The sequence below is a fragment of the Barbus barbus genome, assembly GCF_936440315.1.
Source record: "Barbus barbus genome assembly, chromosome: 43".
Taxonomy (NCBI): domain Eukaryota; kingdom Metazoa; phylum Chordata; class Actinopteri; order Cypriniformes; family Cyprinidae; genus Barbus; species Barbus barbus.
In genome coordinates this window covers 19,937,374-19,964,278 of record NC_136721.1, presented here as the reverse complement: position 1 = coordinate 19,964,278, position 26,905 = coordinate 19,937,374, and the positions used below count along the sequence as shown (strand labels likewise).

General features: G+C 37.2%; 2 protein-coding genes across 5 annotated transcripts; both read right to left on the bottom strand.

The window, feature by feature from the left end:
* Window position 1: 1 nt before the first annotated feature.
* LOC306862635 (rho-related BTB domain-containing protein 3-like) lies at window positions 2–16,729 on the bottom strand. Its single transcript, XM_079405543.1, has 12 exons — window positions 16,238–16,729; window positions 14,893–15,133; window positions 14,482–14,674; window positions 11,906–12,063; window positions 10,507–10,615; window positions 8,374–8,760; window positions 4,506–4,615; window positions 4,234–4,336; window positions 3,866–4,039; window positions 2,457–2,623; window positions 1,305–1,401; window positions 2–787 (listed from the first exon to the last, which is right to left on the bottom strand). Coding segments are annotated over exons 1-12 (1,860 nt in total). The 5' UTR covers window positions 16,240–16,729; the 3' UTR covers window positions 2–668.
* On the bottom strand, window positions 16,450–24,321 carry LOC306862636 (Rieske domain-containing protein-like). Of its 4 annotated transcripts, XM_079405545.1 has the most exons (9): window positions 24,197–24,321; window positions 24,019–24,124; window positions 23,839–23,930; window positions 23,674–23,757; window positions 23,526–23,581; window positions 22,694–23,443; window positions 21,606–21,779; window positions 21,360–21,394; window positions 20,685–21,246 (listed from the first exon to the last, which is right to left on the bottom strand). In XM_079405545.1, exons 6-9 carry the CDS (start codon window positions 22,737–22,739, stop codon window positions 20,935–20,937), a joined length of 567 nt encoding a protein of 188 aa, XP_079261671.1. In that variant the 5' UTR covers window positions 22,740–23,443; window positions 23,526–23,581; window positions 23,674–23,757; window positions 23,839–23,930; window positions 24,019–24,124; window positions 24,197–24,321; the 3' UTR covers window positions 20,685–20,934. The 4 variants fall into 4 exon arrangements, with proteins under 4 accessions (XP_079261673.1, XP_079261672.1, XP_079261671.1 ...); XM_079405544.1 differs by having other exon boundaries at window positions 24,019–24,319; XM_079405547.1 differs by lacking the exons at window positions 23,526–23,581; window positions 23,674–23,757; window positions 23,839–23,930; window positions 24,019–24,124; window positions 24,197–24,321 and adding an exon at window positions 16,450–16,554 and having other exon boundaries at window positions 20,922–21,246; window positions 22,694–22,837.
* Between the last annotated feature and the right edge of the window lie 2,584 nt (window positions 24,322–26,905).

The following is a 26,905-nucleotide window of genomic DNA, read 5'->3' as shown; positions in this document are numbered from 1 at the left end:
CATCCTTCTAAAATGTCTTTATTCAGCATGAGATGAGGGTCAATATAACTGGACTAGACTAAAGACAGCCAGAATCGGCTCTACGTCGACCATACCAACTGCACTAAGAGGCGATCCACATGCTGGATGCGTACTTTGTACGTTATTAGTTGAAATAAAAATCTCAGATGTACATGTTACAAAAATATTTGCATCAAATTCAAATTAATCTCATGGGGGAAAAAAAATAAATATTTGAAATTTATTCAAGTCATATTGCCGGAGTAACCACTGAATTCAAAAACAAATAAATCTCACCATGACATAACATGGCTGACCATGAGAATAACATATCTCTGGAGAGAGTATAAGATCGACCCTACCCTGTTTAATACTTTGGGATTAATCCTTCGCAGCGGGAGTTTATTGCACCAATCGGGCGTAATCGTTCGATAGCATTATCCACATAGAGGAGCATCGGTGCATAGGATCCACCAATGAGAATTCACAGCTGTCTGCTTTATATCACAGGGTCAGAGGTCAAAGTTTGTGTGAATACAGTACATCAGAATCCACCGTCAACCCAGGAGTCAAACAAAGGTCTCTTTCATCCTGTATTTAAATGAATCTCCAATTTGCGTCCTCTGTTTTTCGCCCTCCTTTCCGGTCTGCAGGGCGTCAAGAAGGGGTCACATGACGCTGCAGCGAGACTTACGGATCTGCCGTCTGCGTTGCTGGTACTCGCTGAGCTCCTGTAGGTAACCTCTGGAGGGCCAGCGCAGTCGCTCCACCTGCTCACGTTCCTCGTCTGTCAAAAAAAGCATCACAGGAAAATATTGCTACAACATTCCCTCCTGCTGAACGGCAGTGCATTTAATTATCGTCCACCTTGTTCTTCAATTAAAATAATGTAATTGTCTCTATTTGTTTCCCCATTGAATGTTTTTTAAAAAAAGAAATCTTTAAAAAACCTGAAAATAAAATATTTTCCTGTCAAAGTTTGCTCGTTCCATTCATTGACTCACAAATACACCATTTGCGAGGCGACACTCTTTTATTTATTCATAAAAGAGTGCATGTGGAAGGGCAGGACATACTAATTAGGTGTGACGTTGATTCATTTGTTTCAAAAGTGACCTTACAGCTGCTCTCAGTGTTTCATAATGAAGCTTTGACAGAAGCGGGTAGTGATTTGCATGGGTTTGTGTGCAGCAGCAGCTGTTAGAAGTGCTCTCAGAGCGTTGGGATCTGGCTTTTGTCACAGTATGTGCATGTGTTCTAATGCACTTGAACATCCTTTACGGGTGGTCAAGCGGACGGCTCACCTGATAGCTCCAGGAAGTCAGGCTTGTGGCTGAAGATCAGGTAGTTATTGGCAATGAAATGGAGGAGCCAGACATAGAGCTGGTCAGCATTGTGACACTGACGAGAGAGATAGAGATTGAACATAAGATCAGATAGAATGTTAGAGACTATTAAACAAGTTGGACGTATCACAGATGGTATTTCGGGATAGTATACTACTTTACTAATACTATTTTTTAGCAAATTTTTGGTATGCATGGAAAAACCCTATGACGTAATACAGTTGATCAAATGTGTAAACAGTGTTGTTATTGTTAACTAAAACGATCCAAAAATAATTTTCGTTTATTGAACAATTTATAAATAATAGATGAAAAACTTGAATGACAATTAGAAATTACTTTGGCAACTACCTGAAATTATTTTCAGCTGAAGTATAACTAAAACGTAAATAAATATAAATAATAGGGAAAAAACATCAAAAGCACATAAAAATGACAAAACTACATTACAAAACTAATAAAAATGAAACAAATTAAAACAAAAATATAAAAATAACAGAGAATTAAAAATATTAATAAATACAATGATAGTATATAAATAATGCTAAAATAACAATAATCTTAGACAATCTTTAGACAAAACTTTTGTTATTAAAAAATGGGGGGGGGGGGGGGGGGTTGTGTCACGGTTTCCACAAAAATATTAAGCTGCACAACTGTTTTTAACATTGATAATAATGAAAAATGTTTCTTAAGCAGCAAATCAGCTAATAGTATGATTTCTGAAGGATCATGTGACACTTAAGACCGGAGTAATGATGCTGAAAATTCAGCTTTGCCATCAAAAGGATTTTTTTTAAATATATATTAAAGCAGAAAACAGGTATTTTAATAATATTGTACAATATTACTGTTTTTTTTTTACAGTATATTTGATCAAATTAATTCAGCATTGATGAGCATAAGATCTTACCAACCTCAAATTTTTAAAACATATCTTTGCTTACTGGTTCAAATACTATTATTAAAAAATAGGCAATACACGGTATAAATATGTTAACTGTGTTAGTAGTGAAAATATAGTGATATTATGAGTCCAAAGCACTCAAAGCAAAGAAGTGACACCTTTATCAAACACATCCCTGTTGATATAGAGATGTAAAGACTCACCTTTGCTCTCTTCAGTAAGCGAATCACACTGATGCCCGTAGACGCTAGCTCTCGACTGGGCATACCCTGAAGATACGCGCAGACACACACCTCACACAGGTGCTGCAGCCGTTTCACCTGGTACATCTCTGCGCAGACGAGCACGGCCATGGCCTGCAGCACACTGACTGAACACACAGACACACAGCACTGTCAATCACCTCCTGTTTCCCTCTCCATCAACCTCAGTTCATACTCACCCTCTGTCAATCAAGCTCAGTCTCTATTTGCGTCTATTCTCTCAACCGTGTTGTTTAATGTCCTTGATATGAGCGGGGTGGCATCCATCAAATTGATTGACAGAATAAGTGAAACAATCTGACATACTAAACCTTCCTTCATTGTTTAATGATAAATACAACCTAAATCACTACATGGCATTGTGATTGAAACATATGGATTATGTTGCACAATACAGTGAATATAAAAGGCCATTGCACATCATACACAAGAACCCTTTTATTCTCACTTCATATTGTAAATATTAATATTATTGCCTAATCAGATAAAATAATTAAGAACTTACACTACCATTTAAATGTTTGGAGTCAATAAGATCACATTTGTTTATTAATTTTTTTTTATTGGAAAACATTATACTGATCAAAAGTAAATAAGAAATTTACAACGTTACAAAATATTTCTATTTCAAATATATGCTAAAAGGGGTCATATGATGCTTTTTTAAAGATCATTATTTTGTGTATTTGGTGTAACAGAATATGTTGACATGTTTTAATGTTCAAAAAACATTATTTTTCAAATACTGTACATTATTTGATACTCAGACTGGGTAATTCTCTCTCAAATTGTAGGTAGGTTAAATTCTCTGAATCATATAGTGCAGGGGTCACCACACTTGGTGCTGGAGGGCTGGAGAGTTTAGCTCCAACTTGCCTCAACACACCTGCCTTGAAGTTTCAAGCATACCAAGAAAAACCTTGATTAGCTGGTGCAGGTGTGTTTGATTAGGGTTGGTGCTAAACTCTGCAGGACATCGGCCCCTCCAGGAACAAGCTTGGTGACCCCTGATATAGTTTATTTTAGCACGCCTGAAACACTTTATTGACCAATCAGCATTTTATGGGCTAAATATCATGTTATTGTGGTCGCTTAAACCCACGGACATGAAAAACAACCTGCAGCAACATGGTTAAAGTAGCCCAATTCTGTGGGAAAACCACAGACTTGGCAACACTGCCAACCAGCTCCAATACACTTGCCTGGAAGTTTCTAGTAAGCTGGAAGACCTTGATTAGCTGGTCCAGGTGTGTTTAATTAGGGTTAAAACTAGGCTCTGGTGGATAGTGTCCCTCCAGGAACAGGTTTGGACACTACTGCTTTAAAATCCTTGAAAACCACACTCTCACCTGGACAGCAGGTGTCAGTGTAGAGGTACTCCAGGAAAGCTAGAAAGGTATCAGACGAGACTCCATGTATTGGCACCACACGACTTCGTGCTTCTGCGTATTTCCCACTGAACATGGCAGCCATAACATCACAGCGGGCCACAAGCACGGCTCTGTGCGCTGGCAGCACGCTTCCTGCAAGCAGACGGACAGCTGACCTCTTAAAACACACGTACACCCATGGAGTCAAGCATTACAGAGGAGCTCTGACTCAAACACAAGCCCCTCCCTTGTACTTTCCACCTTTGAGCACTCTGAATCAATGCACCATTGTGTGTGCATGTATGTGTACATGTCCATGCACATGCAGGGTTAGCATTGACTCTTGCCTTGCACCATGAAGATGACATCAGAGTATAGAGGGGAATTGAAGAGACTTCCCAATGTCAAAGGACCTTGTTGAGAGCGGGGTGTGGGTGTGTCCCTGGGGGCCTGCAACCAGAACAAATCAACACTGCAGTACACAATCTGAGGCGATGAATACTGTTAATACTGTAAGTATTTAGAATTGAGAAATCAGGTCAGCCATGCAAATCATTAGAAAAAACTATGCACAGTCCAGTTCTATAATCAGAGCGCCTCCTGTCTGTCAGATAGATACCTTTTCTCTCCCAACGAATGAGCGTATCCTGTCCATCAGCTGGGCTACAGCCAAAGGGTTCTTCAGTTTTTCAGCAATGGCTTCCTCCAGATATTCCCATTCCCAGGCCCCTGTGAAAAAAATACACATCACCAGCACGCACTGACCCATGAACGTATCCTGCTCACACATGCATTAACTGGCTGTCCGGCTGACCGCGGAATAAATCTCGACCTTTTACACTGGCTGCTCAGATCTGCTGGAGTTTAACCAACAGTTCAACCTCTCAGTGGAGGTACACTCTTAAAAATAAAGATTTCAAAAGGGAATTTTCAAATCGATGCCATAGAAGAACCATTCGGTGTACAGTTCTTAAAGGGATAGTTCACCCAAAAAATAAAATTGTCATTAATTACTTGCCTTCATGTTCCAAACCCGTAAGACATTTGTTCATCTTCGGAACACAAATTAAGATATTTTTGATGAAATCCGAGAGCATTCTGACTCTGCATAGACAGCAACGCAACTGACACATTCAAGGCCCAGAAAGGTAGTAAGGACATTGCTAAAATAGTCCATGAGACATCAGTAATTCAGCCGTAATGAATACCTTTTGTGCGCAACGAAAAAACAAAAATAACAAATTTATTCAAGAATTTCTTCTCTTCCATGTCAGTCTTCGCTGCGTGTTCACGAGAGTACCACGACGCAAGGAGCTGGCGTTCTGACGTAGAATATGCTGCACCTTGTTTACAAGCAGAGGAATGCACAATGCGTGTCGAGACTGACACCGAAGAGAAGAAATAGTTGAATAAAGTCATTATTTTTGTATTCTTTGCACACAAAAAGTATCTTCGTAGCTTAATAAAATTAAGGTTGAACCGCTGATGCCACATGGACTAGTTTAATGATGTCCTTACTACCTTTCTGGGTCTTGAACGTGTCAGTTGCATTGCTGTCTATGGAGGATCAGAAAGCTCGCAGATTTCATCAAGAATATCTTAATTTGGGTTCTGAAAATGAACAACATGAGGGTGAGTAATAAACGACAGAATTTTCGTTTTTGGGTGAACTATTCCTTTAAAAGAGCCATGTGAAGAACATCTTAAAAATCTAAATAAACTTTTGTGAAAGATTCCATGAATGTTAAAGGTTCTTCATGGAACCATCAATTCCAATAAAGAACCCGGTGCACAGGGCTGGTGGATTCAGTTACAACTTCAAAAAGTTATGTGAGCCTTTTTTCAGTTTTCTCTTCTCCATTAACTATACCAGGATACAAAGCCACAAAAAAGGTGGTGGAACAGCTGTTTTCCACAAAAATCAAGTATTCTTGGTGACAGCTAAGAAAATAAAACCAATATTTAACTGGTGTTATTTCATAGTAAAGACATAGTTTCCACTGTTCTGTCACATAAAAATGTTCATCCGTCACGGTTGAGCTGATTTAATATTAACTCGGCCTCATTCGTAAATCTGTCTAGACACTACCCGAGCAGGATTTGATCCGAAAGAAACCACGCACAATGAGTTTCCATGCATCATTTCCGTTAATGTAACGACTGCCCTTGGTTCACAGGAGGAAAATGGCCTCTGGAAAAATCACACTATATATCAGCTGCAGGGTGAGATGATCTAATCAGTATGGGGCTCACCTTCTCACCTTCTGAGCATGGCCTCACTCTGATAAATGAGTCTATAATATCCATTCCTGTTTCCTGGACTGTTAAAGCCTCATCTGAACACCTGATTGAGATGCATGTCCATCCTTCCAGCCTCCATTTTGCATCAGAGGTCCCAAAGAATGGGGAACGGGAGGTAATATTCCCGGTTTATGAGGAATGTTGTGGCGGGCTAATACAAGCATAGAATCACAATTGTGTACTTGGGTGAATGTCACAAAAGCATGTTCAGGACACACTTCACCCCAAAATCTAAAGAAATGTATTGTTTGCATAAAATGCTGTTCCATTTTACATGGGCCACCGTGTTGAGATCACATAACCATCTGAATACTACTTGCTTTATCGTGGTAACCCCCTTATTATAAGGTACAGAATAAATTAAACATGGCTGATTTGAATACCGCATTTCAATAGCAGCATCAGTAACTGAAAAATTTGCATGATGCTGCTTTCAAACCACTAGGTGTCAGTATTATTGTATGCAATAATGTGTATATAGTAAGAAGAGATGTTTGTCATATAGCTTGCAATATAAACAAAAAATTACTGAGCGCAATAATTACTGTAAGGCGTCTGTAGGATTTAATTTTTTTTTATTTAGATTCGGCACTGTAAATTACTATAATACAATTCATTTTAAATCAGTATAAAATAAAGGCAGTTACAAATACTATGATAAAATATACATATTTTACAATTTAAATGATACCTATTTATTGCATTATGGTATACCATAAGGAGAATTTCTTTTCTAGAATTTCTAGATAGATAGATCTTAATGTTCCAAAAACAGTCAACATTTTATTTAAGCAAAACAATTATTATTTTTTTATTTGTTTATTTTGGGGTAAACTATGATTTTTTTTTTTTTATTTACTTTTTATTTTAGCAAAACATAATTCTTTAATTCTTTCTTTTGATTTTGTGGTAAAATATAACATGACTTGTTACTGAGAGGTTTTGTGAAATTCAGCTCTTACCATAACCATAATTTTATAGGGGCATAGTTTTATATGGGCACAAATATTGTATATCATATATTCAGTTTTTTCTCTCATGTTGGCTAATTTGCATATACAGTCTCTCTCTCTCTCTCACACACACACACACATTCTTAAACAGAAAAACAAGCACACACACAGATCTCTCTGTCCTCCATGCATGGCAATCAGCTCCACAGCTCCAGGGTCCCATAGAGTGGACTACCATCATACATGCACATGTAGAAAACCATAAATCAGCCAGGCCTTCGACACAGCCAAACAGCCTCCAAACTAAAGCGATTTTAATTATGAAACCGTCCTATGAAAATCCTTCTTTTCAAACATAAAAGAAAACACAATTGCAGAGCTGAAGAGATAAGGCAGTGAATAGGAGAGAAAAATTTCAACCGTAACTCAATTGAGACGCCTAAACCAGCAGAACTGAGGAAGCATTTTCAAACTGTTTCCTTCAATAATGCTAATCTCGCTTCATATTTATGGTTGTGACAGGATTCTTCATGGAAAAAGAAATGCTGCCGGCACACCAGCAATAAAAGAAGCTCTACCTAGAGGAAATGTGCTCTTTCATAGCTCAGGAGAATTGGATTTTCAGTTAAATAAATAAGATAAAATAAAATATATTAAGAATAGTTTTATATGATTACTAGCATTATAAAATATTTTTTATATTAAATAAATATTTTAAATGTATTTATAATATTAAAACTTGTTATATGATTAATGATTAATTCTCTTGAGCTATGAGTTTTTTCATAGCTCAAGAGAATTAGGTTCCCAGTAAATAAAATAACATACAAATAAATATTCAACATTTATTTAAAATATTAATGTTTTATATGATTGGGTAGTGTCTTCTTTCATAGCTCAAGAGAATTAGGTTATCAGTAAAGAAAATAAATACTTAAAATGTATTTAAAATATTAAAATGTATTATATAATTATTCACAGCTCGAGAATCAGGTTCTCAGCAATTAAAAAATAAAATAAATAAATTATTTTGTGTAAGTAAAGGTCTCCATTTGCTCTCTGTTTAATCTAATTTTTGTCTAAAAGAAACAGAGTTACTAAAGTTGTCATCTGATTTTTCTTTCTTATTGAAAAAAAGCCATAAACGTCAATATATTGTGCCCTTTATCCAAAAAGCAGTTGCCTTGAACAACATCAGCCGTAATATCGCAAGCAGAGCACGTTCTCTCTCACCTCTGTAAAGAAACATTAACGTCTCCCACAAGGATAAACAGAGCAACGGGTCCTTCACAACCAGCCGTGAAAGGTGTCCAGGAGGGTGTCCGTCTGCTCTAGGTAGATCATCTATGCCTCCATCCCAGGTGGACAAAAGTGAGTTGGGGCCGTCTCTGTCCCTGCAGGTGCAGCGTGAAACGGGCCTTTCCCAGGCCTGCCGTCCCACCAGCAGCTGTCTGAAGTATGGGCTGACAGCACACAGAACGGACGCGTGCGCCCAGCCCAGCTCCTTCCCAGAGTCCCCGGCGTAGAAAGCCACATCTGCGAACTGAACGCCGCGTTCGAGGAGCCACTGCAAGTCCTGAGAGAAGGAGGACTCCTCCACTCTCACTGGGGGAAGGCGCGCTGAAAGACAAGGATGGGATGTTAAAAGACAGCTTTATTGCTCAGATGTTGATCTTTATAGCTCAGGAGACTAAATGTGGGTCGGAGTTATGTTTCAATCAAGTATCAACTTCAAAGCTGAGATGTCTTCTAAAATACCTTTGAATAGTCAAAAAATTAGACAACTGTTGACATGGAGTAAGAATACAGAGCTATCAAATGAATAAAGTGAAACGTGAGTTAAAATTTAGACTTAAGAACCAGTAATAATGTAAAATATTATTGCAAATTAAAATAAATGTTTTCTATTTGAATATATTTTAAAATGGAATTTATTCCTATGATGGCAAAACTGAATTTTCAGAAGCATTACTCCAGTCTTCAGTGTCACATGAACCTACAGAAATCAGTTTTGAAACATTTATATGGACATTATAAACATTTCTTGTTATCAATGTTGAAAACAGCTGTGCTTCTTAATACATAATTGTGGAAATGGAGATATATTGGTTTCAGGATTCTTTAATTAATGAAAGTTCAAAAGCGCAGCATTTTTTTAAATAACATTTATTTATTTAATGTTTTGATTGACACTTGATTAATTTAATGCATCCTTGGTGAATACAATTATTAATTTAACTGTTTGGATTCCATATAATTTTATTTTTTTTCAAACATTTATGCATTTCTAGTTATAAATGAAAGTGATACTTCCTTACATTCCAATTAGAATTTAAATATTCTCAAATCCCAGATCATAGTATGGGATTAGTATATAGTATAGTATTTTCAAAGTATGCGTCCTTGCATGTGTTCTATTTCATTTCGATGCTGTCTAGGAGAAACAACTGTGATATTAAAAAGATCTAATCTGTGATTATTGTTTCCTGCAGGGAATGTTAAAGAACTTCTGGAAGCACAAAAGGACGTGAAGAAGAGGAAGATAAAAGAAATAGGTAAGAGAAAGGGAGAATCAAGGTGAGCTAAGCAGAGGAGGATGGTGGGTAAGGATTTTTTAGTGTGAAGGGAACAAGGTGGAGAAAGAGAATGATGAGACAAGCAAAGCAGAGGAGATGGGATGAGTAAGGGATACAGTAATAAGACGGGAGCAACGAGAAAATGACATGAAAGCAAATCCCAAACAAGGAAGATTATGGGAAGGCCACATTAACGGCAGGCGTTAAAAAGAAATAGAACAAGCACAACAAACAATGTTGTTTATTCATCATGTCTGTATTATAGACATATTTCTCGTGTATTACTGCTGTACTTTATGCACTCCATAACCATTCATTTGAGGCCACACCAACGGTTTTCCAGCATTCAATACCCTTCATATTTTATGGACTGTGCTCTATAAAAAGAGCCTAAGTGGTGCTGGAGCCACACCAACAAACTACAGAAAGCTTTGGCTTCTCGTTCTAAGTGTCATGTCTTTGTGTATATGCACAAAGCAGCGCTCATCTTGAGCAGAATCCTTCTAGCCTTTAGCAGACAATCCTTTTATCTAAATGGCAGACGAGTTCATTGACTCATTTGCTGATGAATATTGCCATTTTGTGCATATTTTGCAGCCCGACTGCTTTGCAGAGATTAAGATAAGATGCCCGGCAAATTGCAAGTTATTATTAGTGAGATTAGCCAAAATTAGACAGGTTTGAAGGGAAGCGGAAAAGTCAAAAGATGCATGAGGATATTTTTGGGAGGTCTACTACACTAGACACATCATTGACATAATAATGAGGGAAAATCTCATCGGCCACTAACCTGGCTGGTCCAAATGAGGAGGACGGGGCTCGTTAAACCTGTGACCTCGCCGTTTGTCCGGCCGTTCTTTGGCTTTCTGCTTCAGACACTGAATCATGAAGTATTCCAGCTGTGTGAAGAAGATTCAAAGGCAAGCGTGTAAATAACATCCGAGTACACCACAAATCACACCAACACCAAACATGGCGGAATATTTGCAGCTAGTTAGAAATAATGTGTCAAAATTGTGTCTTTAGGGCAAAAAAAAAAAAAAAACGGTCCCACTTTATATTAGGTGGCCTTAACTACTACGTACTTACATTTAAATTAATCATGTCATACAATGCACTTATTGTGTACATACATGTGTACATATACATGTTTTTACATTGTACTTATATTTAAAAAAATACCTATATGTAGTTACATCTGTAATTAATTTCTCTACTTACATTTATAATTACACCTTAACCCACCCTTAAACCTACCCATACCACCAAACCTGTCCCTAACCTTACCCGTATCCCCCCTCAATAGCAGCAAAAGTGTTTTACAATACAATATGACCACAATAAGTACATTGTACTTATTTTTTTGATGTAAATACATAGCAGTTAAGGCCACCTAATGTAAAGTGTGACCAAAAAAACTTTTTGTAATGTGAAGATCATGTGAAAACAAAGTCGAGATCACAAGAAAACAATCTTTTTGTTATGTGAAGGCCATGAAAAAATGAAATCAAAATCACAAGAATATAATTTATTATGCCAAGATCATAAGAAAATTGAGCTGAGATCATGAGAAAAAGACTAAAAAAACATTGTGTAAAAAAAGTGTTGATTTTAATTCAGCAAATTTGTGCACATCTTAATTAGTAGCATTAGTACACCTAAACCATACTGGTTATCGGCTGATATATATGGATATTGACCAATATTGGATATTTTGTCCCCATATTTTATTCATCTACCACTAATTTAACACTTTAAGGGATCCTTCCAGAATGCCTTGCCCCATAGACTTCCAATGTAAGAACATTTCTGTAAACATGTTTTATGCTTGTGTTTCAGCTTAAGGATGAGAAAATAAAGTCTCCATATTGCATGTGATAGATACTGTCAAGAGAGCTTAAACGCTATGAAAATTGAAATTCTAATTAGCCATTTAGCAGACGCTTTTATCCAAAATGACTTACAGTACACTTATTAAACACTCCCAGGAGCGACCAGGGCTCAAGGTCTCAGTGGTGATGGATGGGTTTTATATTTCACCCGAGGCGTGGAGTTTATAAATTACCCCTTACCGGACTTGAACCTCCAACCTTATGGTTACCAGCCCGGAACAGCTAAACTACAAGTACAGTTCTTCTGCATACTTATGAGACTTCTTAACAATGATTAAGAGAAAAAGAGACACTTACCACACTGCCAAAGTAACGACCCACAAAAAAGTTGTTTAGAGAGGGCAGCTCCAGGTAAGTGGCCCCCAGGTCCCTGGACAGCTGGAGCCCCTCACTGTGGGGCACACAGCTGCTCCAGTCGGATGCACACAGAGGACATGTGCACGGCGGGCCTTCATCTGTGGAGGATGACAGACGGAAACAATAAAAATGTGATGCACTCTTAAAAAGGCATTTTTCACAGTGATACCATAGAAGATCCATTGATCCATCCAGTGAACAGTTCTTAAAAGAGCCATATTTTTCTTAGTGTAAACAATATTTTAATCATTTCAAGACCTTTTTTTCTACTTTAAGGAACCTTTTGTGCAATGGAAAGCTTCCATGGAACCACACATGCCAATTGTTAAGTGTATATGCATATGCAAATGTATTACTGATACAGATACAAATGACATTTCTAGAGCAAGGGGCCAAATAAAGCATGACTCATACTGACAGAGAGTTCATAACATTCAGAGAGATGTCAACAGGCTGACATATGGAGCAACAAAATCTGAGCCTTTATTACGTAACAACGCATGCCAGCTCAAGTTTATACCAGCGTAAATTTAAACATCTACCCGTCCGTGTGTGTGTGTGGACGGGTAGAGAGAGAGTGGCAGTGACAGAATGAGAGAGCAGGGTTAGCTGGATAAAAACAATGTGTGTGTGTGTGTGTGTGTGTGTGTTAGGAGGTGCTGGCCCGGCCAGTAGGGCGAATGCCTCAGGGAACAGAAGAGCACGTAAAATGATAGCAAGAAAAGACAGCTAAATGGAGAGAGAGATATATGGAGTGAGAATGGAAGAGTGGAGAAAGAGCCGTGAAGAGGGCACGGGCAGGAAGAGGTATGAATCACTGTAGCCAATAAAAGAAAATGCCCGGAGAAATGGAAAAAGATGTACCGTATGAGTATGTGTGAACATGTTTTGACCATGTTTACACTCTCATTTTGCCTCAGGTCTCTCCACGGCAAAGCAACAGGAAATACAGCACAATTCTCATGACACAAACTCATTAGCATGAACAGCACTATTGCTTATACTTAGGAGTATTAGAAATAAACAGACCCTTTAGTGTATATCCTAAAGGGGTCGTTCAGCCAAAAATTTAAATTCTGTCATTATTTACTCACCCTCATGTTATTTAAAATATGTATGTCTTTTTTTTTCTTCTGTAGAACTCAAAATAAGATATCCATTGGAGCCCACTGACTTTCATTGTATTTTTCAATGACATCTCCTTTTGTCTTCCACAAGGTATTTTTATGTTTTGTTTTGATTTCAGATTCTGAAAGTTTGATATGTTAAACCAGATGTTAACATGCGAGTCATAGCACTGTGCGAGGTACTTTTGAATCCATTTGAGAAAAGATTCAAACGTTTACATGCATAATGTTGGTAGAATTATTACAGGATTATTTTACCTCTTTCAATCAAAATTTAATTCAGATCTAGCTCAATCAGGTTGAATGAAATGGCTTTTCAGTCCAACTGAGACATCAGTCCGATTATAAACTAATTATTTGAATGTATGTACTGTAAAGGTAACTACAGACAGTAATGCAGGTTTGGAACGACATGAAGTTGAGTAAATGATGACAGAATATTACATTTGAGTAGACTATTCCATTAAACTTTGAATAACTCATTCTACACTGTTTGTGCCATATTACATTTCCAAGTGACTGAATGCAGGGATTTACAGTATACAGCAGGGATTCCCAGTATTTTGCCAGCTGACTCCCTTTGACATAAATTTTTAATTTGAGATACCCCCTAAGAATTTAGCTAAATTTTTCAGCAATTTAAAAACACATTCACGTTCGCCATTCTCTAACAAACCCATCGTGTTCGTTTCTCCTTCATTATCCTTCAGGGATAAACGTTGTAGCTGGATGGAATCACATCTTGATAAATTATACATCTCAAAGGTCACACTGTGAGCACAGAGCTGCCGCTTTTATAGCGAATGGAGCCAAATCTGTGGTCTAAGTGCTTTGAGTCTATAAATGTTTACCTATGAGCATATTCAACAAACGCTCACGGCGCAAATCAGCACATCAAAAGACCTCCAAATCTCGGCTCGATCAGACTTCTTTTTCCTTGAAGTCAGGAGCTTCTCATATGCTGTGTTGCTTTTGAAGATCTGTTAAGGTTAACCAGTTCAACACCACAGTTCCATATGTTTAATTTATTTCAATTACGTGAATGTTGCTCTTTGTCATTTCAGGAAAGTTTAAAAGTCAATTTTACGGTCTAATGCCTTGATTGACATGAGGTAATTAAGATTAAATAATGCATAATCCTAATTATCATTAGTACTTGACATTATTTGCTCTGCTTACAGTACTTAAGCACACATTCCATAAGCAAAACCATCAGGCAATTTTTAACCAGGGTTTAGTTCAATTGTTTCCATTAAGGCCATTATCTCGCAAGTCTGCACTACAAAAGGCTGACAGTCATTTATTTTTCTTTAAAACTTTGTAATGGAGAAAAATACCTCAAATGAACTCTAAACAGATGCAAAACTGAAACAGCCAATCGCATCTCACCATTTAGCCTCGCCCCCACGGCTACCAGAATCACAGGAACACCCCAGTGTCGAAGAAGAGGGCGAAGTCTTGGGGCGTAGACGTTTCGGACCTGCTGAAATGCCAGTTTGTCGTTGACCGAGTACTTAATGACCACGATGTCAGCCTGCTCCAGAACGCTCCGCACACTCGCCCAGTCGCTGTCCAAAAGGTCCTACGATTAAAACAAAGGTTTTAACCTGTGTTGTTTAAGAGGGTATATCTCAGTAGCTCAGCATCTGTTCCACCAATCAGCTTATGGATATCACTGCCATAGCTAAATTCCTCTTAGTCCTCCAATCAGGCGGAAACAACTCCCTTCCCAGAGTCTGCAGAAACCCTAATCCTGCTTTAGAATCCCATCATCCATCTCTCATTCACTCTGTTACTCACCCAACTGGGACAATCCCGCACCATCACTCTGACATCCCCGAACACTCTAGACTGGTACTCTATAAACGCAGGATTCAAGGGATGCCTCGATGGCGTCACCGAGTTTGGATCCAATTCCCGAGCTCCGTGGCCTAGGTAACTCCACAACAAGCCACCTTGGATCTGTCCCGGGCCGGTCGTCTCGTCCCCAGGCCCGACGCCTCCAGGACACTCGCTACCCAGGGCCACTATGTGGACAGACCTGTGAGACATAGAAAAGCCTTTAGCGGTTTACAATTACAATCCAATCAGTTGTCTTTATATAAGCAATCCCAGCTCACAGCATTTACACAAAATCCTCAACTCTCTCTACACAGTAAAAATGGAAAAAAGAACATTTTAAAAAATGCAACAGTTCAAAACCTGTTAATTGCTTAACTGTAAGTTACTATTCCATATACAGTGAAGTACTGTAACTGGTTCAACACTGCGTAATGTGTAATTTTACAGTAAAATACTGTCAAATTTGTGCTTTTTTTGTAAGTAAAAACAATGAATTATCTTCGCAATTCAGTTTTTTGTTAGTTCAAGTAGTTTTGTATATTAACATTATATCACTTAATGAAATACACAGTTATCATTGAAAAAATATACAGGCAGTATTTTACTGTGATTTTCTAGCAACCACAGCAGACAAATCTATACAGTATATTATATATGAATACCATATACTGTATATATATATATATATATATATATACTGTATATGAATTATTTATATATATATATATATTATATATATATAAAATTATGAATTTTTTTTTTATTTAATTTTAAAATTTAGGACATAGTAAATAAGACAATACATTTCTATGGTAAAATTATATATATAATTTTTTTTTTTTTTTTTTGCAGGGCCCAGGACAAAATACAAAGACATTCGCATTTAAGAGCCCTATGCATTATTATGCCATTTTGGACTGTTAACTCTCTATATAATTTTGTAGTTATGTGCTAATTACTAGTATTGTACATTTTTATGCAATACATGTTATAATGCAATATTTGTGTGTATACATATTATCATAGCATTTGTCTATTATATATATATATATATATATATATATATATATATATATATATATATATATATATATATATATATACGCACACACATATACATATATTGTTGTTGTTATTATTATTACTATTGCACACGCAGCCTGCATGCGTGCAAATGTCAGTGTGTCAATGCCCAGTAACAGTTAGTGCATTGATATTTTTGTCATGGTACTGTAGCATAACTGTAAATTTTGCGCTATTGGGGCTTTGGTCATGGCAAAGCAAGAATCATATGCAGACTTACATGATCACAACAACCGTCCACTGGATCAAGGCTCGGGGAGCACGTACTTCAGCGGCGGGCTTTCACATCAGTCTCCGGCTGTTTTCCGCAATGAAGGTCGGACACAGTACAATCCCTCAGCAGAACGAAAAAGCGAACGGTTCATTCATTAAACACTCGCTGGCAAAGTGAAAGAGTGTCAGGTGCGCAAGGATCCGACTGTAAACACACATCCAGGCAGAAACGATCCAGTAGATCCTGCGCTAGAGAAAGCAAGTTCATACTCCACCGAAAACAGGGATCCGGCGCTTCCAGGGACGCATGGCTCGATCTGAGCCCTGAAATCAGACGTCACTTGAGCATAACGTCAAAGCTCATGGGTCAATGAGATAAGAACATAGAGGAAAACAAAAAAGAGCAGCGCGAGTGGGTGCCTCCTGACTCAGCAAACGATCGGAGGGACGTGGACACTTGCTGTCCACACCGCACACAGGCTGGTCGTGTTAGTGCTGTGCCTCTGCTGTCTTGTCTGTTCAAACCAAAGGCACTTTCAGTCATTAATACGTGATTTAAGAGAGTCTTTGACTGTTATTCCCAACAAATAAAAATACAGTCTCACTGCAAGCTCAATCAACAGCAAAACCAACTACACAGACAGATTTTCTCAAGAATATGGCGCTCGCTGATGCAAAACACATCAGCTTTGGGCCCCTGGGAGCCTCCATCGGTACCCTAGCCAAAGTCAAAAGAGCCCACTGCCATGCCAGCGCTAAGACATGGCAGGGGCCCCTGGGGGCACCCAGAGGCCCTTGGGTGTGATATTTATGCTTTGCTATTTCACAAGCACCACTAATTAGACATGCTGCATACTGACACCACTGCATGACGAGCGTGGGACGCGTGTACTGACCCATACAACTAGTACCTCTCTATATTACGGGCTTTCAAGGCACTGATCCTCTAATAAAAGGTTGCAGTGGTAATAATAGGCAGTTATTACATGATATAAACAAATAAACATTGATTAGACTTTATTTGTGCATTACTTAAGCTGGAGGTTGCTGTTTTCATTCAGACTGTCTGCCAAGGTAATACAGTATTATTTAATATAAAATATGTAGACTTAATGTTTTTGAAAAAAAGTCTCATCAAGGCTGCATTTATTCAATCAAAAATGCAGTAAAAAAACAGTAACATTGTGAAATATTATTAGAATTTCAAATAATAGTTTTCTATTTTAATATATTTTCAAATGTAATTTATTCCTGTGATGGTAAAGCTGAATTTTCAGCAGCCATTACTTCATTACCAGTCTTCAGTGTCACATGATCCTTCAGAAATCATTCTAATATGCTGATTTGGTGGAAATATTTTTTATCAATGTTGAAAACAGTTTTTGAAAACATAATAATTTTGTGAAAACCAGTATACATTTTTTTCAGGATTCTTTGATCAATAGAAAGTTAGCATTTATTTGAAAAAATAAATGTGAATTGTGAATGTCTTTACTGCCACTTTTGATCAATTTAATAGGTACATCCTTGCTGAATAAAAGTATTTTTCTTTAAAAATAAAGAAACACACTCTGTGTGTGTGTGTGTGTGTGTGTGTATGTGTATGTATATATATATATATATATATATATATATATATATACATACACAATTATTATATTATTATTATTGTTATTAATAATAATAATTAAACGGAAATTATATATAGATGTAGAAACGAGTAGGTATCTCTGAATAGTGGAAAAAATACATTTGGTTTGTTTGCAACGATGATTTTCCTTTTAATCTTTTAAAACATCTTTCATTAACTGAGGCCCCCTATAGTGAGCCATTGGTGTAGTACAAAGGTGTAGTAAATTTAGAGTCGATCTGCTTGAGGCAATGTATTGACGCTGAAAATGCTGTTTAAAAATAGCATTTGACCCAATAACCTAATCTGCAAGAAATAAAAGCTTTTTTGTTGTTTGTCATTAGGTAATTAGGTATTATTCTTTGCACTCAAACCAATTCTATCCTAACATGCCATTCATAAACATACTATTACTTCAGTAATTCTGACACTTCTATTTTTAGCCAAGTGTTTTGTATACCGTATATTAATTTGCCTTGTTTGAGATCAAAAAGCCTCAGCACCCTTCAGATCCTCCTCTGAGATCACCAATATAGCATCATTTCTCCTGAGCCGTAGCGAATCAAAGCTCGCATTCCACCTTATTTCTGTCAGTCATGCTGTCCTGATTATTTTATACTGAAAGGATTATTTTAATTCTACCATAACAAGCTTTTTATCCATATAACAGGTCTAAAATAATACCGCACCCATCGTCTAATGTAAAGACAAGCTTTTATCATTATACTCAGGAAGATTACTGAATTCTAGGATATGAGTATAGAAGTGTTGTTATTTTGTATTACTGGCCTAGTGGGATATACTTCAAATATAGTAGGCCTATGACTCATTATGCTGCCCTGTGTAATATTTGTTGAATGGAATCCAATACTTGTTTCTTACTAATTTTGGGGTGTTGATTCCAAACACAGTGGCTGTTTTGCTCTGTCACGTCATACTTTCTCACAAAACATGATGTGCATTTGTTAGGAATTTCACTTTTGACAACCATTTGTAAGGAGAAGTCTTGTTGTCCCCTGTTATACTCACCAGAAAAACTGCAGTAAAGACATGATTCCTGTCTTCTTCTGAGCCATTACAACTATTTGTTCAATTTCTCAGGTGATTTTTATATGTATGAGTGATTCTGAAGACATTATGTTATATTTTAAGGTTAGAATTATATGGAAACTTGTTTCTGCCATAGGATTAAATAATAATAATAAAAAAAGTCAAATGTGATTTTTTTATTCTTTAGTTGAGTTTTTTGTTCTTGCAAACTTGTCAAAATTGTGAGATAAAAAGTCTCAATTTCCTTTTTTATTTTCAATTCAGTGGCAAATAATAATAAAAATATCCTGATATTTTTGTACTCATCATCAAATTAGGTAATTTTAGGTTTTTTTTTTTGCGAATCAGAAGAATTATTTTTCAAGATTTATGACTGTGTTATTGGAGGATTTCTCCTGCCAGTCCTTTTTGTTCTACAGACTAAAATAAACTATTTCTGTTTGTCAACAGGCTGAAATAAATAATAAAACAGGCACTTTTTATAAGCACTGCTGAGAGGTGTATATGCTATTTTAGGTGCTGCTTGGTTGGTGTACCATTCAGAACATTTGTTTTTACAGGGAAGGATGGGTTACTGTAGGTCATCTGCCATGCAGAATCTTATTTCTACTCTAATGCACAATCACGTGCCCCTCGTGTACACTCTTGGCCCAGAGCTCACAACCACTCTATAGGGAAGTCTAACTTCTGATCTTACGCAAACTCCACACATTATACCTCATTGTGAAGGAGAATAACAGTCCATTCAAAGCCATTAAATGACAACAGGCCATGTTTAAGGAGGATATTACATTACAGTAACTGTACCGTTGCTTTGGGAGCTTTTTTTCTAGTCGACTCCGTCCTGAAGTGTAGTTGGGGAAGACATAAATAGATATCTGGCTATCTGGTTTACACATTGAGTCAAGATGCCTATCAATGTATTTTTTTGTCCTTGCTTTGTTCCAAGTGTAAGAGATAAACCAGGGTTAAACAAGCATGCACCGTTTTGAGATGCTGCTCTCAGCTAAATAGATTCATAATCAATAATTCTGGATCATTTAATAAATTTCACATACTCCGCACACTGCAGTCAGACATTATCACATCAACCGATTAGGACCTTAGTACATGACAAATTAATAAATACCAATCAAACGTTTGGGGTCAGTACATTTTTTTTAAAGAAATTAATACTCCTATTCAGCAAAAACACATTAAATTGATCAAATGTGGCAGTAAAGACAATTATTATTTAACTTTTTTAAATACATGCGACTTTTGAACTTTCCATTCATCAAATAATTTTGCTCTCCTATATGAACACAATTTTGATGGATTTCTCAGCACACAGGAGCCGAACAAATCAAATGATTTGCAATCTGAAAATGAAATATGATGTATGCCACAACTGTCTAATTTCTGGCACTTTTCCATTTACTCTTTCTGCTATGCTTGAAGTTGATGGTCACTGTCTCTCTTCAGAATATTGCATCTAAGAAATAATAATTGAATGCCAAGTTGAATGTTTGCTCAAGAATCAACTATTTAATGGAAATGTATTCAGAAGTAAACATTATTGGAGACACATGTCAATATGAGCTCACTGCTTGAAACTTGTATGCTTGAAAAAACGTATACCTTGAATGCAGCATAAGTCGCTTTGAATAAAAGCATCTGCCAAATACATGAATGTAAAATATGACTACTTTAAATAATAATATTATATATTACATAATTTAATTATTTATTTTAAATAAGTGAACTTTTTTTTAATTATATATACATAATTTTTGAGAATGCACATTTTTAAGATTTTTTTTTCCGATTTTAGGATTTTATTTTTGCTGAAAGACAGGCATCACTGTGAATCATAGAGATGTAGAGAAATCCTGGCACGGTCACAAAAAAGGGCTATGATATTATTTTGATTCATGATGTCAAATCGCAGTTTTATTCATGCAGACTGACTCTGAAATCATCAATCTTAATATATGCAGTTCCCTTAGGATCCCTGAAGCTCTCGTCTCACCGTTGCTGCCAGACTAAACGTCTTCATCTGCATTCACGTCTCCTTCTCCATCCTCCGACTCCTGTGCTTCCCTCAGTTCTGCCCTGCCCTTCTCAGTCTGATAATAGTCTGACTCAATCCACCCGGGGCAGTGGGACAACGTCACAAAGATGTCTTCGTCTACTTCTGTCACTTTGTGCACTCTCTGCTTTATGCCTTTGGAATACCACCGCGGAGTAGGGATTTCTTCTGCAGGGTTGGTGGCCTTGTATAACCCTTCACCTTCTGCCAGAGTGATCTTATACTTGTGCTTTGGGCACACAATACAGAGCTTGTTGTTGATTTCCTGTGCATGAAACATTAAATGGGGTCACACGAGTTCACATGAGAGGTAGCAAAGTGTGTCAATTGCATTTATGGATCACTGAATGAGTTCTGCTTCAGCAGAAATGGCTTTACCTCAATATCTCCAGGCTCTAAACTACTGCCGGCATCTGTAAAAAAAACACACAAAAAAAAACAACAAAAAAAGTTCCATTAGCAAACATATGCACTAAGCTGACCCGAGCAAATGCCTTTTTGATTCTGGGCTTTTGCCTTTGGAATTGGACTTGGCACACATTCGCAACAGCAATATTACAGTGCTAAAACTTTGTCTCCCTCTAGTGCAGAGAAATAAGTAAAGATGCTTTTCATGCTACTCACGGTAACACTGCAGGTCCATTGCATAGAAATTTCTTTGATGATATATAATAAGAACGTCTCTTCCATCCAGTGTCACATTCATTCTCTTGGCCTGAACGAGATCTTCTTTCTTGCCGATAAAATACAAACGAGAAGGCATGTTTTCATCCATGGATGTGGTGCAGTTTAAGTCTTCTGTGAAAATATAAATATAATGTTATATGAATATCATCCACCTAAATGAAGGTGCTTACGTTACATAAATGTATTGTTCTTGGTTCTTGTCCCTCAGCTTAAAACTTAGGTGTTTGAAAGTAAGCCATGAAGGAATTAAAGGGCTAGTTCATCCAAAAATGAAAATTCTGTCATCATTTACTCACTCTCGAGTTGTTCCAAACCATTTCTCTCTTCTGTTGAACACAAAAGAAGCTGTTTTGAAGAATGTTGGTAACCAAACATGTTCTGGTCTCCATTGACTTCATTGATAGTATTTTAATTTTTCCATATATGGAAGTCAATGGGAACCAGCAACTGTTCGGTTACCCACATTCTTCAAAATATCTATAATATCTTCTTATATGTTAACATGAGAAATATAATCTTCTTTTATGTTCAACGTATATATCAAATAATTTTGTTTGTAAGTTTTAATTATGCAATATATATATATAATATGCTTTCTGGTATACTGTAAAAAGGTTGTATACATATGTATACATGTACCCTTTACATATATGTTGTAAAATTACATAAACCTCAAACAGAAGTCATATCATTCATATGTCTAGTTACCCAGTGTTTGTATAAGATTATATAAACAAGCAATTTATAGGCAATAAAGTTACAAATATACAGAATAAAAATTTAATAATATATAACTGTATATAAAACAGTATTTTCTATTTTAAAGGAATTACAAATATAATACTAAAAGGTCAATTATAAGATAAATCAGCTAGGCCTTCTGTCACGTACCAAGACAAAATGCTCCAGTATTTAACACTTGTATCAAAATATATTTTCAATCATTTAAAGTTTAAAAATGAGCCTTTTAACTTTACATATCAACATAAATGGACATCGCTGAGCAAATATTTAAGCAGTGTTACCTCGTCCTGTTCCAGGTCGTTGTGAATCATGAGAAACGTGCGTCATTGAACGCTTTAAGTTTGTTGTATTCTCCAAATGATGGCGTTATCTCCAGCACACCGGCTGCTGCCTTCAGCCCTATCAGCCCCTCAGATCAGGACCCTCTCTCTGCGTTTAACATTATCTTTGTTCAATTTATAAAACTGAATGACACACCACTAACTGCCACATGAATACATTGCGATTTCTCTGATATCAAAAGGAGGTTTTATAAAGTTCCATATGATTGTAATTTGCCCATATATCCTTCAGGATTATCATATTATTCTTAAACAATTATTTTTAAATGCATTTTTTACATTCAAAGTCCAACTCATCAAATAACACTTTATATCTGGTTATAACAAACAATAAAGTGTCTAGACTCCTATTTTTTAAATTACTAGGAGTTACTATTATTAGGTGTTACGGTTTAACTGGTTTCCGTGTTATCTGATGACCAACTTCCTGGTTCAGGTCCTTCGCTCCAGATGTGTGTTTTTCCTGTTGACACTGTAAAGCTGCTTTGACACAATCAGCATTGTATAAAGCGCTATATAAATAAAGGTGAAAAACAATTAAAATTATACCTCTATAGCACTTTTCACAGCTTTACAATACACACACACACACACACACACACTACACACAAGCAGGACAAAGTCTTTCTCAATGGGAGGCTGGCCAACACAGTTCCAGTGAAACCATAGGTCGCATGTGCTACATTGAATCTGGTGAAGAAAACATTATTGAGGGAAAGTGTCTACATATTTGGACTTGTGTGGATACATCCTCATTTTTGGTTAAACTTACCCACTGCTCATGGGTAGAATGAGCGCCACAAGCCCTACAGAGCTGAGACAGGTCATCTGTGTAAGAAAGTAATTGTTGAATTAATGTACAAAATAGCTGTGCATTCAAATGCAAAAAAGTAAATAATTTTTTTTTAAATAAAACTTACCAGTCATAGTAAGGAGCCTTTTGCCTATTTCCATTCTTATAGCAATTATGCCCTGATCATTAGTTTCAAACATTGCAGGCTTATCTGTTAGGAGAAAAAATGTGTTATTCACAATATAAAAAGGATATAGCTGAGAAAAAGTACAAAATGTGCAGTTAAACTTACTTTGCACACCAAAGCCCCACAAGATGTGCCATCCATCTGAAGCGGCACATGTCCACCGTGAAGCATTGACACCCCTCTGTCTAACGAAGGCTCTATAAATTACATGCAAGTGATTAATTTACATGAACTCACTAATAAAAAAAAATAACAACAAAAAAAGCACACCTTATCTGCACTCACCTAGGTTACATCTCTGCATTTTTCTCTATCCACTGACTTTGCCCCAAATGGGTCTATGTAGAGGGATCGTTTTTCCTTTGGATAAACAACCTTCCAGTGGATCCAGCTACAATAAAGCAGGTGACTGTCAAGATATAGACCTTTCCACATGGTCAATAAAGCAGTATAGGGTGCTTACCTTCCCCAGTCCTTTTTGAAGTCCTTGCCACATGGAGGCCATTTGATACGAGTCTACTACAAAGCCTCTTTTGGAGACTGTGGTGTACTGTTACACCAAACTGGTGAGGTAGGCATTTATTATCTAAAAACAGTAGCACATTAGTAGTCATCTTTATGTATACTTCTAGCAACACAAACCCATTGGGTAATAAGGAAACACAATAACTTACCTCAGTTTCTAGCTCCTTCCCAGGTGCAAGATGATCCCTCAAATTTCTAGAAATTTTTTTGTAGGGCCCCATCTTGCTCCACAAAACCCCCTGTTTTTTCCCAGCCCAGATAGACTCTACCACTACAAAAAATATATACAATTCCATTTATTTAATCAGCTTTTAAAAGGTAAAAAAAATTAAAAGAAAAGAAAAAAACGTACACCTTTCTGAGGCATCAGTTGGCGACTGTGTGGAACAAGAAGAAAACTTTAATGTTATTTAGTGCAGAATTTCAGGGAAACCCTTTACATAGCATATATTGGACTTACATAAGAGTGCTGCAGAGACGTGCCTGTTGGTGGGGTCTCTTGAGGCTCAGGGCATGTAGGTGGGGTCTCTTCAGGCTCTACAGGGAATGTAGGAGGACACTGAACAGAAATGAGCATGGTAGCGCCAGTTTTAGGCCATTTGTGCGGCAACCTTGGCTCTGGCTCGATGTAGCGGGTAAGGTGGTCCACATTTACCTTCAGCATGTCCTTTCCTTTTTCAGAAACTAGGTCCACACTTTTACCTTCAATGTTAACTATTGTAAAAGGGCCTAGCATGGCACTTCCCATTTTTCCTCCCTTTCGCTGTTCTTCTCGAACATTTTTGTCTTTGAAAACTTTGTCTCCAACTTCAAATCTGTCCTCCTCCCCCTGCAGAGCCTTCCTCTTCCTCACCTTTTCTCTAACCTTTTCTACATTCTCCAAGACCACTTTGCGCACTTTTGGCAGATCTTGGAGGCCAGTAGTCAAGGCTTCCGATGTCACTGTTCTCTCCACCATTTCATAATTTACCTGAAAGATAAAACACAGAGATTCCTAATATTAGTTTTATCAGCAGTTAAAGATTCAGTAGATGTATCTGATATTTAAGAACCCACCTCATAGTTATCAGGAACTTCTGAAGGGTATCTTGCCTCCCGGCCAAACATGAGATAGTAAGGAGAGAACTGCGTAGTGAGCTGCTTTTTGGTCCTAAGTGCAAATAAGGTTACCTTCAGGTGTGTGTCCCAGCTCTCAGCATTTGAACCCACCAACTTTTTTAGAACTCTGAAAGGTAATTATTTGTTTTATCCTTGTTACTATACAGTATCTGTTAAGGTTATGCAGCTATAAACAATCCAGGTCAGCATTATACCTTTGGATGCTTCCATTCATTTTCTCCACAAGGCCATTGGTTTGTGGGTGGTATGGACAGCACAAGTTCCTTTTAATACCCAACCTTTGACAAAGGTCAAAATTAGTCTGTGAAAATAAGTGTACAGTATACTGAAAATGAGAATTACCTTTTTTTTTTAAAGAACCAGAGCACATTAGGTGACAAAAGATGTTACCTTATTGACAAACTCTTTGCCTTGGTCTGTCAAAATCCTTTTTGGAGCTCCAAATTTATAGAAAAAATCTAAAATGCAGTCAGACACTTCCCTTGCAATTTTGATTTTAGACTGTCCACTTAGTAAAATAATCAATCATAACACAAATGTATTGATTCCCCTGCTTGGTTGGAGTCAATTTCCCAACCAAATCCATTCCCACCAGTTCCAGAGGCTCTGTGATCTGGGAAAAAAAATATGGTGTATAGAAGGACAACATGCATTTAGTCAAATTTTGGAACACTACTGTCATTGGATATACTCACCTCTATCGGGATGTAGGCCTTCTTCTCCTTCAATCTTCTAGCCTGGCATTCAGGGCCCTGGGCTATCTACAAAATTTAATGTTCCGTGTTAAGTACATTCTAGCGATTTAGTGATTTTTCTTTAAAATAATGAGCCACAAATAAGTAGGCAAGAATAAAACTCACCCATTTGCGGATGTCCTCTTCCATGCCAGGCCAGTAGAATCTGGAGCTGATGGCATCTCGAGTTTTTTCCATGCCACAATGACCCCCCTGATCACTGGCATGGAGGCTAACAAAAACATAATTTGCCTCCTCTGGTGAGGTGACCACTTTGGCCAAATGTTCACCTCGCCTACGCCTCCGACATATATAGTGAAGCAGGCCATCTGATATAGAATAGACAAAGGCTAAGGTAATTATTTGCTGTACTTGTGCCACTAAAATGGCAATTTTAAGGCCTTTCACTATATAGCTTTCAGCTCTTCTTTTAATGATGAACTTATCCTGTTTGGAACATCCAGGAGGATATGTTCCATGGAGAAGAAACTTCTCCAGCTCTCTGACTTTTACAGGATCCATCTACTCACAATCACGTTCTCTCACTAACTCACAACTATCCACGTTCACTCACTAAATCACCACAACTCGCTACACAAAGTTGGGTGAAAAAGAGAAATATATAGGCTTGTCAATTGACTGATTAATTTTTGTTTTGATAATATGGAGCATCTGTGGACTTGTCATTTGGACAGAATGAAACTGGTAGCTTAACGGTTTTAACGAGGACACATTTCCTTAATGATTACCACTTAGCCTGCTATGATTATAGAAAGCTGACTGGAACTTAAGCA

What these genes read in the sequence shown, in the direction of transcription:
- LOC306862635 (XM_079405543.1), bottom strand. An exon ending in GTCGTTACTTTGGCAGTGTG is followed by an intron (nt 10,616 to 11,905) that starts GTAAGTGTCTCT and finishes TTCTTCACACAG; the next exon opens with CTGGAATACTTCATGATTCA. An exon ending in TCCTCATTTGGACCAGCCAG is followed by an intron (nt 8,761 to 10,506) that starts GTTAGTGGCCGA and finishes CTTGTCTTTCAG; the next exon opens with CGCGCCTTCCCCCAGTGAGA.
- LOC306862636 (XM_079405545.1), bottom strand. Translation starts at nt 22,739, where the DNA reads ATGACGCACGTTTCTCATGATTCACAACGACCTGGAACAGGACGAG. An exon ending in AATGGACCTGCAGTGTTACC is followed by an intron (nt 21,395 to 21,605) that starts GTGAGTAGCATG and finishes TTTTTTTTACAG; the next exon opens with ATGCCGGCAGTAGTTTAGAG. An exon ending in TAGAGCCTGGAGATATTGAG is followed by an intron (nt 21,247 to 21,359) that starts GTAAAGCCATTT and finishes TTTCATGCACAG; the next exon opens with GAAATCAACAACAAGCTCTG.